Raw genomic sequence first — 13,931 nt, forward strand, 5'->3', positions numbered from 1 at the left:
ATAAACATGGCTATATGCAAAATCTGGGCTCTCAAGATGTTTGCCACTATTTATACATTTATGTAAGTGAAAAAACTGTGAACAAAGTCTTACAATAGGGAAGTTTGGTTAAATACATAAATTGTGATACCTTCATAAAACGGATGTCAGGAGTCCATTTAAAATTTGGTAGAATAAAAATAAATGAATGGAAAGATATACACGACATATTAATTAGTGAAAATAGAAGGCTAAAGCACAGTATGTTTATTACAATCCTTTTTCTTAAATAGAAAAAAATATATAGCCAAACTGTGACAGTGAAGTGAGATTTATGGAGTTTTTTTTCTTTTCTGCATACCTAGGGTTTTAAAATTATCTACAAAGGACATGTATACTTCTGTTGTTCTTATATGCTTTCCTCTCTTCTCACGTGGAGCTCCTTCCCTAATGCAGAAGCCCAAGCCTAATGCATATGTCCAGGATTCTGAACAGGTCCAGCTCCTCGGCAAGATGGCAGAAAGCCAGGCCAACATCACTGATTTCCTCAGCCTTCTAGCACAGGCAGCCTAAGTGCACTTATCGGAAAGCAAAGGCATGGAGCTACGTTACTGATGCTTGGACCCACACCAGGGCCTTCGTGGGCAGGCAGCTGCTGAGAAGTCAGCTGGCTTCCTCCCTTTGGCTGAAGAAAGGCTTTGGTCTCCCAGAATTGCACCTTTTATGGCCCTGGCACAATTTTCCTGGGTTCCCACACCCAACTAGCTGAAGTTGAACCCTGCTACTGCTCCCGTTGAAAGGAAGCAAAAGACAGTGAATAATACAGCTCAGGCTGTACTGAGTTCTTAAGTGGATGTATACCGTGGTAAACAGTGCTCTTGCTGACCAAGTTGGGGGCCAGGGCTGGGACGGGAGCCAATTCATTGGGATTCCTTTGGTTTAGGAAGGAGTGCCCTGGAATGCTATCTGCTCAGTAATCCTGGCATTCAACTCCCTAGGTCTCTTTGGAATTGCAAAAGTCACCAGAAAAACAAAACAAAACAAGAGAAACAACCCCCCAGCTTGCCCAATCTTAAAGATACGAATTGGTCAAAACACAGCACAGACTAAATAACACTAACCACCAATGAAGCCTCCAGCTCTCAAGAACTGTTAGGTCTCATTATCATTCTCTCTGGGATGCTTCTCAGCCCCATTCTCACTGCTCTGCCTGTACTCTCTGCCCCTGCTGCCTCAGACCCAAGTTGGAAGTCCTGAAATTGCTTTTTGCCCACGATCCACAACTTTTTAAGTCCACTTTCCACAGAGACTGGCCCAGAGGTGATAAGTGCTGATTCCCCACCCATGGTATATCGGGCCCCTGCTCTAAGGCAGACAGAGAAGACACCTGCTTTCAAGGTCATGAACTTCCTGAATCTCCTCTACGTGGTTACAGGAGCTGCCAATGTCCTCACCATAACCAGCTTTTCTCAGGTCTCATCAGGCAGAAAGTCTAAAAACTGAATTGAGGGGAAGTGTACGAGTTACCAACAGAGACCACTGCAGTTAACATGTTGGTTAAACTCACTCCCTAGGACCCCTCGCACGCTTTACAGAAATGTATAAAGTCGGGGGACTTACTGATCATGGTGGTGCCCCCCGCTAAGGCAGCCTTGGTCCCTTGGAAGAAGTCATCCACTGTGGTCATTCCCTTGTAGGGCATCTGGAAGTGAGTGTGGACATCGATGCCGCCAGGGATCACCATTTTCCCATTGGCCTCAATGGTCTTCACCCCTCCAGGGACAATCAGATTGTCTCCGATTTGCCTGGTGAGACAGGGAAACAACCAGCAATTTAAAAGAATGACTTCCAAGATAAACATAGTATTATAAGGATTTGAAATGTTGTAACTTATGTTTATCAAAGTAGTCTTTTGCAAGTGATTCACAAGTTTAGCAATCTAGAAACAAATAAAGACAGGTATCCATAACAGAAAACATTTGTTTTTATTACAAGACATTGAATATAGTTCCCTGTGTTATACAGTAGGACCCTGTTGTTTATTTTATATATAGTAGTGTGTATCTTGTTAACCCCAAATTCCTAATTTATCCCTACCCCCTTTTCCCCTTTGGTAACCATAAGTTTGTTTTCTATATCTGTGAGTTTGTTTCTGTTTTGTAAATAGGTTCATTTGTATCATTTTTTAGATTCCATATACAAGTGATATCGTAAGATACTTGTCTTTAACTTACTTCACTTAGTATGATAATCTCTAGGTCCACCCAGAAAACAATTTTTTTATAGATACAAAACAATCTGATATGCTGTTTGGTAGGACCGTGTGTCCTGGCTTAGTACTGTAACCCCAGTGGCTTAACCATGTCTAGAATATAGGGTGTGTAATAAATATTTTTTAATAAGTGTTTTTATTATCCTTTTCATTTTGTTCTTTATTTAAAGGTCAGGAAGAACATTTGCAGAAGGACCGAATGGCTGTGAAATAATGAACTGTTAGGAGAGACTGAAGGAGGTAAAGAATCACTTTAAAGAATAGGTGTGTGAACTTTGCTGTCCTCTAAATGGGTTCATCTGTGCTCCTCATAACAAATGGAATCTGTCTAGGGCATTTCACAACTCAGACTTCACTCTCAATTCCATCCTTCCCTGATAGTTTATCTGTCAATCACAGCTGATGGCAGATTCTCAAAGAGGAAGCCAAAGACACAGATGCCTACACCAGCTGCTTTTGTATGGTCAGCATCTCAGTAGAAGTTTCAAGCCAAGGAAGGTGATTATGACAACCTCCACCAGACACAGCTTCACCCAAGAAGCTTCAGAGCATCCCAGGAAGGCAGAGAGGGGGAGACTGGGGTGGGAAGGAAGCCAGTAAGTATGCCAAGGGCACACTACACAAGACAATTGGCAAATACAACTACTCCTAGCACAATGTAACCACATAGACCATCGATGTTGCTTAGTTCACATCCTTGATAGAAACATCCAGTTAATTCCAGGTAGACTTATGATTCTTTTTTTTTGACTAAACTTATTTTATTCATTTTATTTTTGGCTGCACTGGGTCTTCATTGCTGCTCGCAGGCTTTCTCTAGCTGTGGCGAGCGGGGGCTACTCTTCGTTGTGGTGCGCGGGCTTCTCGTTGCAGTGGCTTCTCTTGTTGCAGAGCATGGGCTCTATGTGCACAGGCTTCAGTGGTTGTGGCACGCAGGCTCAGTAGTTGTGGCGCACGGGCTTAGCTGCTCCACGGCACGTGGGATCTTCCCGGAGCAGGGCTCGAACCTGTGTCCCCTGCATTGGCAGATGGATTCTAAACCACGGCGCCACCAGGGAAGCCCTAGACTTATGATTCTTAAGGCTCTACATTATCATGAGCCCTCTCCTACCTTGGGGACACATGTACCCCACTGCCAGTGGCATGAATACTTCCCGCTTTTGTTCACAGCCAGCTAAGAAAGACACTTTCCTGGGATAGGAAGAAGTCTACCACTTGCCTGACAAAATCTAATTTCTACAACTAAAATTAAGTCTTCCTGACATCTCTAAGAGTTCACCCTTACCACGTCACCACTCTGCCATTCCAGAGCCACCACAATTCAAAACACACTGTGGAAAAAATGCAGCCTTGATTGTAACTCCATTCTAGTCCAGATACTGGCCAGTGTGTTCTCATTTCCCTCCCTCACTGATTCACCTCTAAGAGAAAGTGAGAACCAAGGGCATGAAGAGTTGCCTGGCTTGGGTGTGCCTATGTATGTATGCTTCTACCAATTTTGACAACTGGTATAACACCCAGTCTGAAAAAGAAAAGCCTTCCCTCCTTTTCCCCACTGAACCAATCAAGGCCCCCTTAATCCTTGAATGCATAGCTTCTATCTCCCCTCCTTGGTCAAGTTTCTACTGACAGCCAGCTCTAATAATTAAGAGTGTGGCTCTTCCCTGGATGTGAGCTATGTGGATTCGCAATCTTGGATCTGTTAATACTAGCGTTATGACTTCGGCCAAGTTACTTAACCTCACCATGTCTCAATTTTTTTCATCTGTAAAATGTAACAAAAGTGCCTCCTCCATAGGTCTGTTGTGTAGATTAAACATTAATCTGTGTTGAGCCCAAAGAACACTGTTAGTTAGTGCTTTTAGAAACACTAACTGAATTTTAGAAAATTCAGCAAATACCAGCTATTATAATCAATAACCATCTTAATCTCACATAGCCCTCTCCCTCCTCTGGATCTCATCTGTTCTACTAATTTAATACTCGATATTGATATTATCTGGTCATGTCATGTGCTTTGCATGTACAGACATGTCACTTCCCCTACAAGACTCTCAGGTCCCTGGGGGAAGAGAGCACGATGATTTGGGTCCCAATGATATCTACCATAGCATGTGACATAGTACGTGTCCAGTGCCTGAGACAACTTCTTTGCACACAGCAGGTACTCCATCAATCTTCACAGGAAACAACTCTGTAAAAACTGGAGGAAATTATTTCTGTTTTTATGCTCTGTGAGTTAAGAATGTTGTTGGAGATATATCATTTTATAGGACTGGATGAAGATCATATTTATACACCCTTTTCTCCACCACCAACACACACCTCTGATGGTTAAATTCCTTCTATAACATCCTTGACAAGTGGCCTTCCAGTCTATTTTAATAGAGATGGCAAAGAAGACTCAGTTTATGTATTCAACTATGGTAGCAGGTGCCTGAATCACTGCGTGAAGATGGATTCTGAGCCTGTATTTAGGGCTCAACTGTGAAAAGCTCTGTGATCAATTAGTGATGCCTGCCATGAGCTCTGGAATGAGGAAGAAGCATTAGGTACTAAATTTTTTTCCAACTCTGAACATCTCTAAATGAGGGAACACACTCCCACCAGAGAGTGGACTATACACAATAATGTTTTAGTAAGAGAAAAATGTAGAATTAATCGTGGCTCATATTTTGAAGGAAGTACTGTTTTACACTGGTTGGCTTGTCTAACAATTCCATTTTTCCTGCTTCTAATATGAAAAAGTATTTATGCAAATTGGCAAGGCTACCAAACACAAATATCTTCATTCTTGCATTTGTTACTCTCCATTCATTCATTCACTCATCCATTCATTCAATGCATTGATTAATATGTTGATCTTCAGCAAGTTATTTACTCTCTCTTCCTCTTTCTCCTCTATCCTCCTCTGAAAAGGGGGTAATAAGAGTACTCACTTCATAGGATTGCTGGCAGATTAAATGATAAGGCACGTAAAACATTTAACGCAGTGCCGGGCACATACTATATACTCAATAAAAGGTAGCTCTTACGAAAGTCTCTATGTGTTAAGTACTGGGGTAAGTGCTGCAGATACGGAGAAGAATAAGATATGGTCCTTGCTCTAAGAGGGCCAACGGTGTCAGAATTGCTACGACTGATAAAAGCATAGGGTTTTTAAAAGCTCATCAAAGGGAAAGCTAGCCTAGATTTAGGGGCTGGTAAGGAATGTTGGCCTACAGAAAGTTGTATCTAAGCCAAGTCTCCAAAGGTAAGTAAGCAATCTATAACCAGAATCTTAAGTTAGCCAATGAAGCTGAATAAGATAAAAATAAAACTGAATGAGGCCAGGGATGGCTCATATGGTGGGTTGGATATACCAGTTTTATACGATATCTTATCAGTGTGGGGAAGTACCCTGCTCTATGTGATGAAGGCTATGTGTAAATCAAATCTTTTTTTAAAGGTCACTGTGAAGCTACCCATAAAGGTTACCTGGCTGTGCTGCTTACAGGCATCCAATAGCAAACCATTTTTTAAAGTAATTATATATCCCTAAAGTATCTATTTGGAAATCTTGCCTGTCCTATGTATGTCCTGTCTGTGCTCTGCCTATCCAAGTCCTACCTAAGTCAAGGTTCAGTTTAAATGCCCTCTCCATCTCAAAACCTTCCTCTGAAGGGATTTCTACTCCCTGTGCACTTCTAAATTACTTATCCTCATTTGAACTCCTTTGGTACGTATTACACTAGGCCTTATATTTTTAGGGTGCTGTGATTTGTGGACGTTTTCCAGTGACCTTAAGGACAGTGGTGACATCTCCCAATTCTCCAAGACACATAGAGTGCCCGTCAGTGCAGCTTGCCCAAAGGGGCCCTTAGCATCATTTGGGTGACTGAATTCAGATTTTTCATTTCATTCATGTAATCCAAGTGAACTAAGGCTAGCTCCCATTTTTAAGGGATTATGTGCATCCAGACTGAAGGGCTAAAATAAAAACTCATTTTTAAGGAGGAGTAATGAAACACACAGAAGCGATGGGCTAGTAAGCAAAAAAAAAGCAAGTTTCCTTCTGAGCCTCTAACAAAGAAAGTTCAAAAGACAAAGCAAAGGGTACTATATACCTACTTTATTAAGCCATCTTCCATGTAAATATCAGCGTAAAAGGATTGATCATCGTTGACGATTCTGCCTCCCTTGATCAGAAGACGGTCGCTCTAGAAAGGAAGGAAAACGGGAGTCATTCTCACAGCTAGGATTTCAGAGAAGAGAGGTCTGCCGAGGTGCTCCCAATTCGTTGTTTTAGAGGTTTAGCAGAAACCATTTTCTTAAGACATCTGTGTGCTCAGTGCACTCAGTCTTTCTGTTAGGTATCCAGTCTTTCTCGTTTGACCCTATTCAAATTATTCTGGAGTTTCACCTCTTGCTTCTGCAACCTATCATAGCTACTCAGAAATGTAGCTACTCTTTACATTGGCTTTTTCCAGAAAGCAATATATAATGCAAAGTGGGATAACATCTACCTCAGTGCCTAGCACTCTGTCTGGTATTCTGTTGGCACTCAATAGTGATTCCCAAAGATCAGAACTTAGGGTCAGGCATACAGTGAAATGGCCTTTAAACGTCTTTATATGACAGGGGGATCATGTTATGTTGAAAAGTCAGGACAGTTATACATGTGCACACATGCACACAAAGTTGTGGAATGTATAACTCAAGGTGGAGAAATTATGCAGGATTCATATCGGCTTCACTGTACTCGGTATTTCTCACATTCTCTGAAACATATTTCCTTATTGCTTTTCTTGTGAAAAAAAATTTCCTTTCTTATGAGAAACGTCTTTTTAAAAATTATAACTTAAACGAAGTTTGGATAAGTGATCCAACTGGAAACAAGGCACATACACTCCGAGGTTATTAATAAAATATAAACATATATTTTATTTAGAGGTCAGGAGAGACACAAATCACTAGTCAGCTTTAGCGATCACAGATTTCATTAAATGAATGGAGCTTAGACCACAGCATGAAGGATGGACATAGCTTTGCTGGGTTCATGGGGGAGAAGAGAATCCCTAGGAGCCTGGATTAGTGGAACTGCAACCTAAAGGACAATGGTGGGTTGCAGTTTGTTAAGAATTCAACATACAGACTTCAACTCTCCACCCATCCATCCATCCATCCATCCATCCATCCATTATTCACACATTCACTCACTCAGCAAATAAGTAGCTAATATTTACTGTTAAATAGTGGGGAGGATGCAATTGTGAGTGAGCCACACCGTCAAGGTCACTGCCTGGATGGAACTTAAGGGGAAGTCTAGCAATAAAGAAATAAAGTCATCAAAATAAGTAAAACAATGTAAAATTGTATCAAGTGTCACAAAATACAAGGGAGTGGGGCTTGTTTAAATAGAGGCTGGAAGAGGCCTTTTCAGGGAAGATCGATTTAGATGGAGAACTGCAAGCAGAGGGAACAGTGTGTGCAAAGACCCTGTGGTAGGAAGAAGTTTTGTTTCTTTGAAAACCTGAAAAAGATCAGTGTGGAGGAAGCTTAGGGATCAAGGAGGGAAATGGCATGAGATGATGCTGGTGAGGTAGGGCTTTCAAAAGAGGACATAGGTTTAATGGGGGAAGGAAGCCCCACAGACAGACTGACTTCTGGCTTCCGAAATCAAAGACTGTGAACAGGGCCAGAAAATGAGAATTGAAGCTAGGACTCCTCTGGGGATATAGCCAATTACCACTTACTCTCTCCTGCTTCCAAGGTATTGGGTAAGAATAAGAAATTTCATCATACTGTATTGTCAGGGGGAAGGATTTTTTAAAGATACAGATCAATGAGGTGTTGAGACAAAACCTACATATATGGCAAAGATGTGCTAATGAGGTCAAATACAAACTACTACCACACGTGATCTCCAAGCCCCTCAGGAGCTGGCCTCTGTCAGTACATCCACTCTGTTAGGTTCTATCACATGTTGCCTCATATTTTATATGGTGGCAAAACTAAGAGACGTGTAGTTCTAGCCGCCTATCAGGCTCTCTGGCCACTAAGCCTTTGCAAACTCTCCGCCTTCTCCTATGTTCACCTACCACTGACAACCATCCTCTCCATTGTCAAGCCTCAATCAAAGGGTTTTTCCCCTAGAATGCACTACCTGACTTTCCAGCAAATTCTACCTGCTCCCTCTGTAGCTGAAACAATGAATTGTTCTACAAGAGTTGGTTTACTGTTCATTGGTCTCCTAACTAGACCAAAGACTCCTGTAGTCTTAGAACTATGTGTCTTTTTATCTTTTTACCTTATTCCCATCTTCGATAGCTGTTAAATATTGGTCAAATGAATGGCTGAAGGGTGGGACACAGGAGGTTGTATGATATATCAGAATGATAAAAAGGCCATCTGAGTCAGAAAGTTATGTGAAGTGGTCGGAATATTGGACTTGTAAGGAAAAAAAATTTTAATTGAAGGCTACTGTAATCTACCACTTTAACAGAAATTGCAAAATTATAGGAGGCAGTCCTAGGACTGTGCTTCTCAAACTAGGGTGCACATTAGAAAAATATAGATTCCCAGGCCCTGCTCTAGGCCAACAACTATGTATTTTATAAGCTCTATAAACGGCTCTTAGGCAGCCATCAGCCAGCCCACACCAAGTCACAGACCAGCACCAGGAACCACTGCCCCAGACACAGTTTGTGTGTCTGTGAAGGCAACAAAAGTTTCTCCAGCAGGAGCTTCATACTAATAACAATCCTGGTAACTATAAGAGTTCCCTCTCACAGCTCAGTGCTTTTCTGATGCTCTTTATCTTTCTAGCAAAGAGCTGAAGTAAGCTGGGTTAGGGAAAGGGGCCAGTTACTGCCTGAACTGAGCCCAGCCATGAAGTATGACCATCCTCCTGCCTGGGGGCATCCAGTCCTGAGCCACTGGGGATCATCACTTCCTTCAATAAGCATCAAATATCAACAAAGGGGAAAAAGCTATCTCAGGCCCCTTGTACATCAGGGGTGTAGTAAGAGGTGACCCAAGTGGAATTAACGTCACTGAGTTTTTAACAGTCGTTAAAAACTGTTCCAATGCTAGTGAAATAAGCTTGACTCAACCATCAGGAACCTAAACAGAGCACAAAGATGAACTGCAGGCCTGGTGTAAGTTTCAGAGATGGGAGTAACAAGACCCCTGCTGTATGCACTATAGTCTTAACATTCTTATTTGTCTTTATCACGTAGAGCAGAGATATCAAAACCACAACTCACAGAGCTCAAGCAAATGCTGTTCCTGGGGGTCTTCAGCTTGCCCCCTGAACTTTTATTAAAGTGGTTAATAAAACTGCTTTATTAATTTTAACTCTTTCCATGCATGTGGGATCCACTACAAAGGACAACCCAGGCAAACAGTCATCAGACACAGAAGCATGTGAAAGGCAAGTCTTGGACTTGGCATTGAAGAATGATACAGCAATGACTGACCACTCCAAGGCCACATGAAACCAGACCTCCCTGGTTACGGAACACGGTTGTCTGTGAAGTCATGGGCCAGCCTTAGGCAGTAACACATTCTGGGGCCCAAAGCCAACAAGATGAACAGCTCTGACAGCTCTGGTTAAAAGTTACCCTCGATGGTGTTAGAAAGGTGAGTGTGGCTCTGAGGGGCTCTTTGCTCTCGGTTCTCAGTAGCTGAGGCGGTCAGGAACCCGAGAGCTGACGCCCGAGGAGGTAAAGTGGTCTAGATGGGAGCCAACCAACATTTCTCATGCATTAATAGGTATAAAGGATGAAGGTACTTCTAGAGCACACAGGGATAGTCCGGAGGGTATTTGGAACCCAAGATGAAGCTCTTCAGAGCCTGCAGCACCAGGCCAAGGACTCTGGCTGCTTTGGGCCCTGCACGGCCACCAGGGCTGAGTGAAGCCTGGTCTTGCGGCCCAGAGGGGTGCCAGGGGTGCCAGCTGCCAAGTAGTGGGTTCTCCCACTACTAGAAGAATCGGGCCGACCACTTAACCAGGTGTTTGATCTTGAGTTAGGACTTAACCTCTCAGCACCTCAAGTTTTTTATTAGCTCAGAGCAGATAATAACACCTAGCTCACCTCTCAGGGTGGCTGCCAGGATTGAATGAGGTGGATGAAGGGGGAAAGGTGTGTGTGTGTGGTGTGTGTGTACATGTATATATAAAATATCTAACACAGTAAACACCTATAAATATTAGTTATATTTATTCCACTCATTATTTACAGTACTTTAAATTTTTATAAAATGCCTTAAATTAAGAAGCATACTGGGGAGGGATTATTGTTCCCATTTACCCAATGAGGAGATCTACATAGAGAGACAGATGACTTTCTCCAAGTGACAGCGTTGATTAGTTCCAGTTGGAAGTAAATCCAGGTCTCTCATCTCTTGGCACCAAACTGCTTTCCACCTGAGGCCACTGCACCAATAGTGCCTAAACCATATGCCAAGTGGCTCTTTCCGACAGGGCTGTCCTCTCTGTTTGACACTGCATCTGACAGGAATGGCTGACTTCCTCTGCAGTAGGAAACTTCAGGAATCCAATTACTTGTAAGCTACTACTTATAAAATCGGTGGATTAGACCTGCCCCTTATGTGTTAATGCAGCTTATAAAGGGACCTGATTTACAATCCAGGGTAGCAGAGGCCCTTGAAGTTTGATAAAGTCCAACCCTTTTTCCTTCACTAGGATATGACAATGATTAGAAAAATCAAGCATAAAAAATCAAGAGTCTGTGAGAAAATGGGAGAGAAAAGAGACAGAGAGAAACAAAGAAAAGAAGGAAGGAAGGGAGTGAGAAAAGACAGAGGTACAGAGGGGACAGGGGGAGCAAGAGAGGGAAGGGAGGGGCTTCCCTGGTGGCGCAGTGGTTGAGAATCCACCTGCCGATGCAGGGGACACGGGTTCATGTCCCGGTCCGGGAAGACTCCACATGCCGCGGAGCGGCTGGGCCCGTGAGCCATGGCCGCTGAGCCTGCGCATCCGGAGCCTGTGCTCCATAACGGGAGAGGCCACAACAGCGAGAGGCCCCCGTACCAAGAAAAAAAAAAAAGAGAAGGAAGGGAGGAGGAAATAAACTTATAACAAGGGATGCTGTTAAGAATGGCTGTGATTCAAACTAGAATAGAAAATACAAGGACAGGATCTTGAACTTAAGCCGGTTGGAGATGCTGGTTCCCATTTTAGTTTTCCTCACCTAGTCTTCAACGTAAAGAACTTAAATTACCACGTCTGTCTGAGCTAATGAGAATATGCCTCCCAGAGAACCCAGAGCCCTCTGTGGATTTCTTCTCACTCAGTAAAATCAGCCCCAGAACAGTACTTAGGACACATCTGTCCTATACTCTGCAGACATGCCAGCAGCTCAGAATAAAAACTATAATCCCAGGAAGAGAAAAAGAGAATATAAACTGAAGAAGGAGTCTTCCACAATAAAATCTTTTAGTACCTGTGTTCAAATCACAATGCACAGACTCTGACCCTCAGTGGGGACTCAAGATCCTTTCTAAGTCCAGATGAAGGTGCAGGTGGTTATTTAAAATAAATTCCCATCTGGGTAATTAGATTTGACTCCCTAAAAACACTCCCATGCTTAAGAATACAACAGGATGGATAGACTACACAGATGAAATCTTGTAGCTTTTCTTCCCCAAAGCAGCATCATTTAAAGAAGACAGAGAAAAGGCTTTCTAAGATAGTCCTGGTTGCCTCAACGTGGTATTTAGGAAAAGGTACTGAATAGGCTTTCAGGAGACCAGAGATCTCATCCCACCTCTGCTGTTAAATATGCAACCTTGGGTGAGATGCACAGGCATGAGTTTGAATTCTGCAACGAACACTACCTGTGTTTGGGAGAGTGACTTCACCTCTCTGGGCTTCAGTTACTTCATCTGTGAAACGGGGGACAATGGTATCTTTCTCTCAGGGTGCTGGTTAGGATTATGGGGGTTCCTATAGGTAAAGGGTTGAACTCTGCTTGGCAATTTATAGATGCTTAGTACATGTGAGCTACTATCATAATTATTCTTCCTTTCAATCATAACTGGCCACTGTACAATGGCCCTCTCACAAATATTCTAGAAGAACTGAACTAACACTTTGTTAATCAAAATCTAACAGACCTTGCCATAAAGGGAATTCCAGAGGCGCCAGTCCCCAGCCAACCCCCAGCAACTGTTCTCAGCTCCTGCCACCAGCTGCCAAGGTCAGCCAAGACTACTTCTTTTAAACCCACTCCCACAGGACAAGTTCCCACGGCCCCTCCAGGTCACTCTTCCGCTGGAAATAAGGCTCCATGAGCAGATAACAATCTACTTGCTCTCCTCCAGCAGGAATGCGGAGTGGGTGGCAAGGTCTCAAACCTGCCCCCAAACTCACCCTCCCTGCCCAATGCATGGATCTGTTTCCAGGCCCCTCAATGACAAGCATGCCATGGAGACGGAGAGAACGAGTAAGGTCAGGGAGGAAATAAGACTTCTTGAAGGGCAATGCAGCTTCCTGGCTCTGAGTCTTTATTGAAACCAGGCATAGTTGTACAGGGCTGGCTATTACAAACCTCTGAACTGCTACAGATGAATCTCAAAAACATCCCTCCTTTCTCTCACCACCCAAACATAATTATGACCAAGTGTGCACCATGGAGGCTAATGGTGGGAGTGGGTAGGGAGGAGAGTGGGGAGGGGAGAGTCGGGGGGGCACTCCCTTCAAAGCACAGCCCACCGAGCAGAATGCATAATGAATGGCAAGCACTGTTGTCTCTTTCATGTGTTTGGTTTGGCCCTGGAAGGACAGACCACAAGGTAGGAAAGCAGTAATGCAGAGGAAGCAGTAGCCAAGGGCAGGTTTAACCAGGGTAGGGTGGCGGCTCCCTCTTCTGAACTAGAACATCAAAGCCAGCTGTGCACATTCTTCCCCCCAGAACTTCATGTTCACCATTTTGAAGACGTAATTATCGAAGGGCCAGACAAGTGATGTGCCCTGCCCTGGGTCAGACTGGAGTGGCGAAATGAACCGTGGATGGCATCTTAATCCCAGCCCCCGATAACACTCTCCCAGTCTTTAACAGGGTTCCAGACACGGATAAGCACGAGTGGATAACCAGACAGGGAACCAGAGGAGGGGGAGGGGAGGGATGACACAGCGATGGACAGAGGAGCCACAAAGCCATTCCAACCTCAAGCAGGAAGGTCAGCTGGGCCTGTGAAGCCCAAACCTCAGTCACTACTGTGCTATTTTCATGATACTGGACAGATCCCGGTACAAACTGTACTGTTATTTACTTAATATTATCCTGAAATAAATATATTTTAAAAGTAAACACTGTCTCACTCTCATAAATTCTAAGCCAGTATCACTTACCAAAAATAGACAGTAAACCTAGGAATGAATACAATAAAAACCTCATGAAACTTTGGCTCCATTCTCTGCCCTCAAAAGGGTTCTGAAGGATGAGCTCAGATCTGCTACCTTTGTTAAAAGGAAGATTACCGGGCTTCCCTGGTGGCGCAGTGGTTAAGAGTCCGCCTGCCGATGCAGGGGACGCGGGTTCGTGCCCCGGTCCGGGAAGATCCCACGTGCCGCGAAGCGGCTGGGCCTGGGCGTCTGGAGCCTGTGCTCTGCGGCGGGAGAGGCCACGGCAGTGAGAGGCCCATGTACCACAAAAAAAAAAAAAAAAAAAAG

General features: G+C 43.6%; 1 protein-coding gene across 3 annotated transcripts in view; it reads right to left on the minus strand.

The window, feature by feature from the left end:
* Nucleotides 1-13,931, minus strand: part of DPYSL3 (dihydropyrimidinase like 3) — a 112,472-nt gene that overhangs the window by 30,208 nt on the left and 68,333 nt on the right. For all 3 annotated transcript variants that reach the window (XM_024731400.1, XM_024731402.1, XM_024731401.1), the window contains exons 2-3: nucleotides 6,362-6,450; nucleotides 1,600-1,784 (exon numbers count right to left, since the gene is read on the minus strand). In XM_024731400.1, coding sequence (XP_024587168.1) covers nucleotides 1,600-1,784; nucleotides 6,362-6,450 — 274 coding nt within the window. The remainder of the gene's footprint in view (nucleotides 1-1,599; nucleotides 1,785-6,361; nucleotides 6,451-13,931) is intronic.

This window comes from Neophocaena asiaeorientalis, unplaced genomic scaffold (assembly GCF_003031525.2).
Source record: "Neophocaena asiaeorientalis asiaeorientalis breed wild unplaced genomic scaffold, Neophocaena_asiaeorientalis_V1.1 scaffold531, whole genome shotgun sequence".
Classification (NCBI taxonomy): domain Eukaryota; kingdom Metazoa; phylum Chordata; class Mammalia; order Artiodactyla; family Phocoenidae; genus Neophocaena; species Neophocaena asiaeorientalis.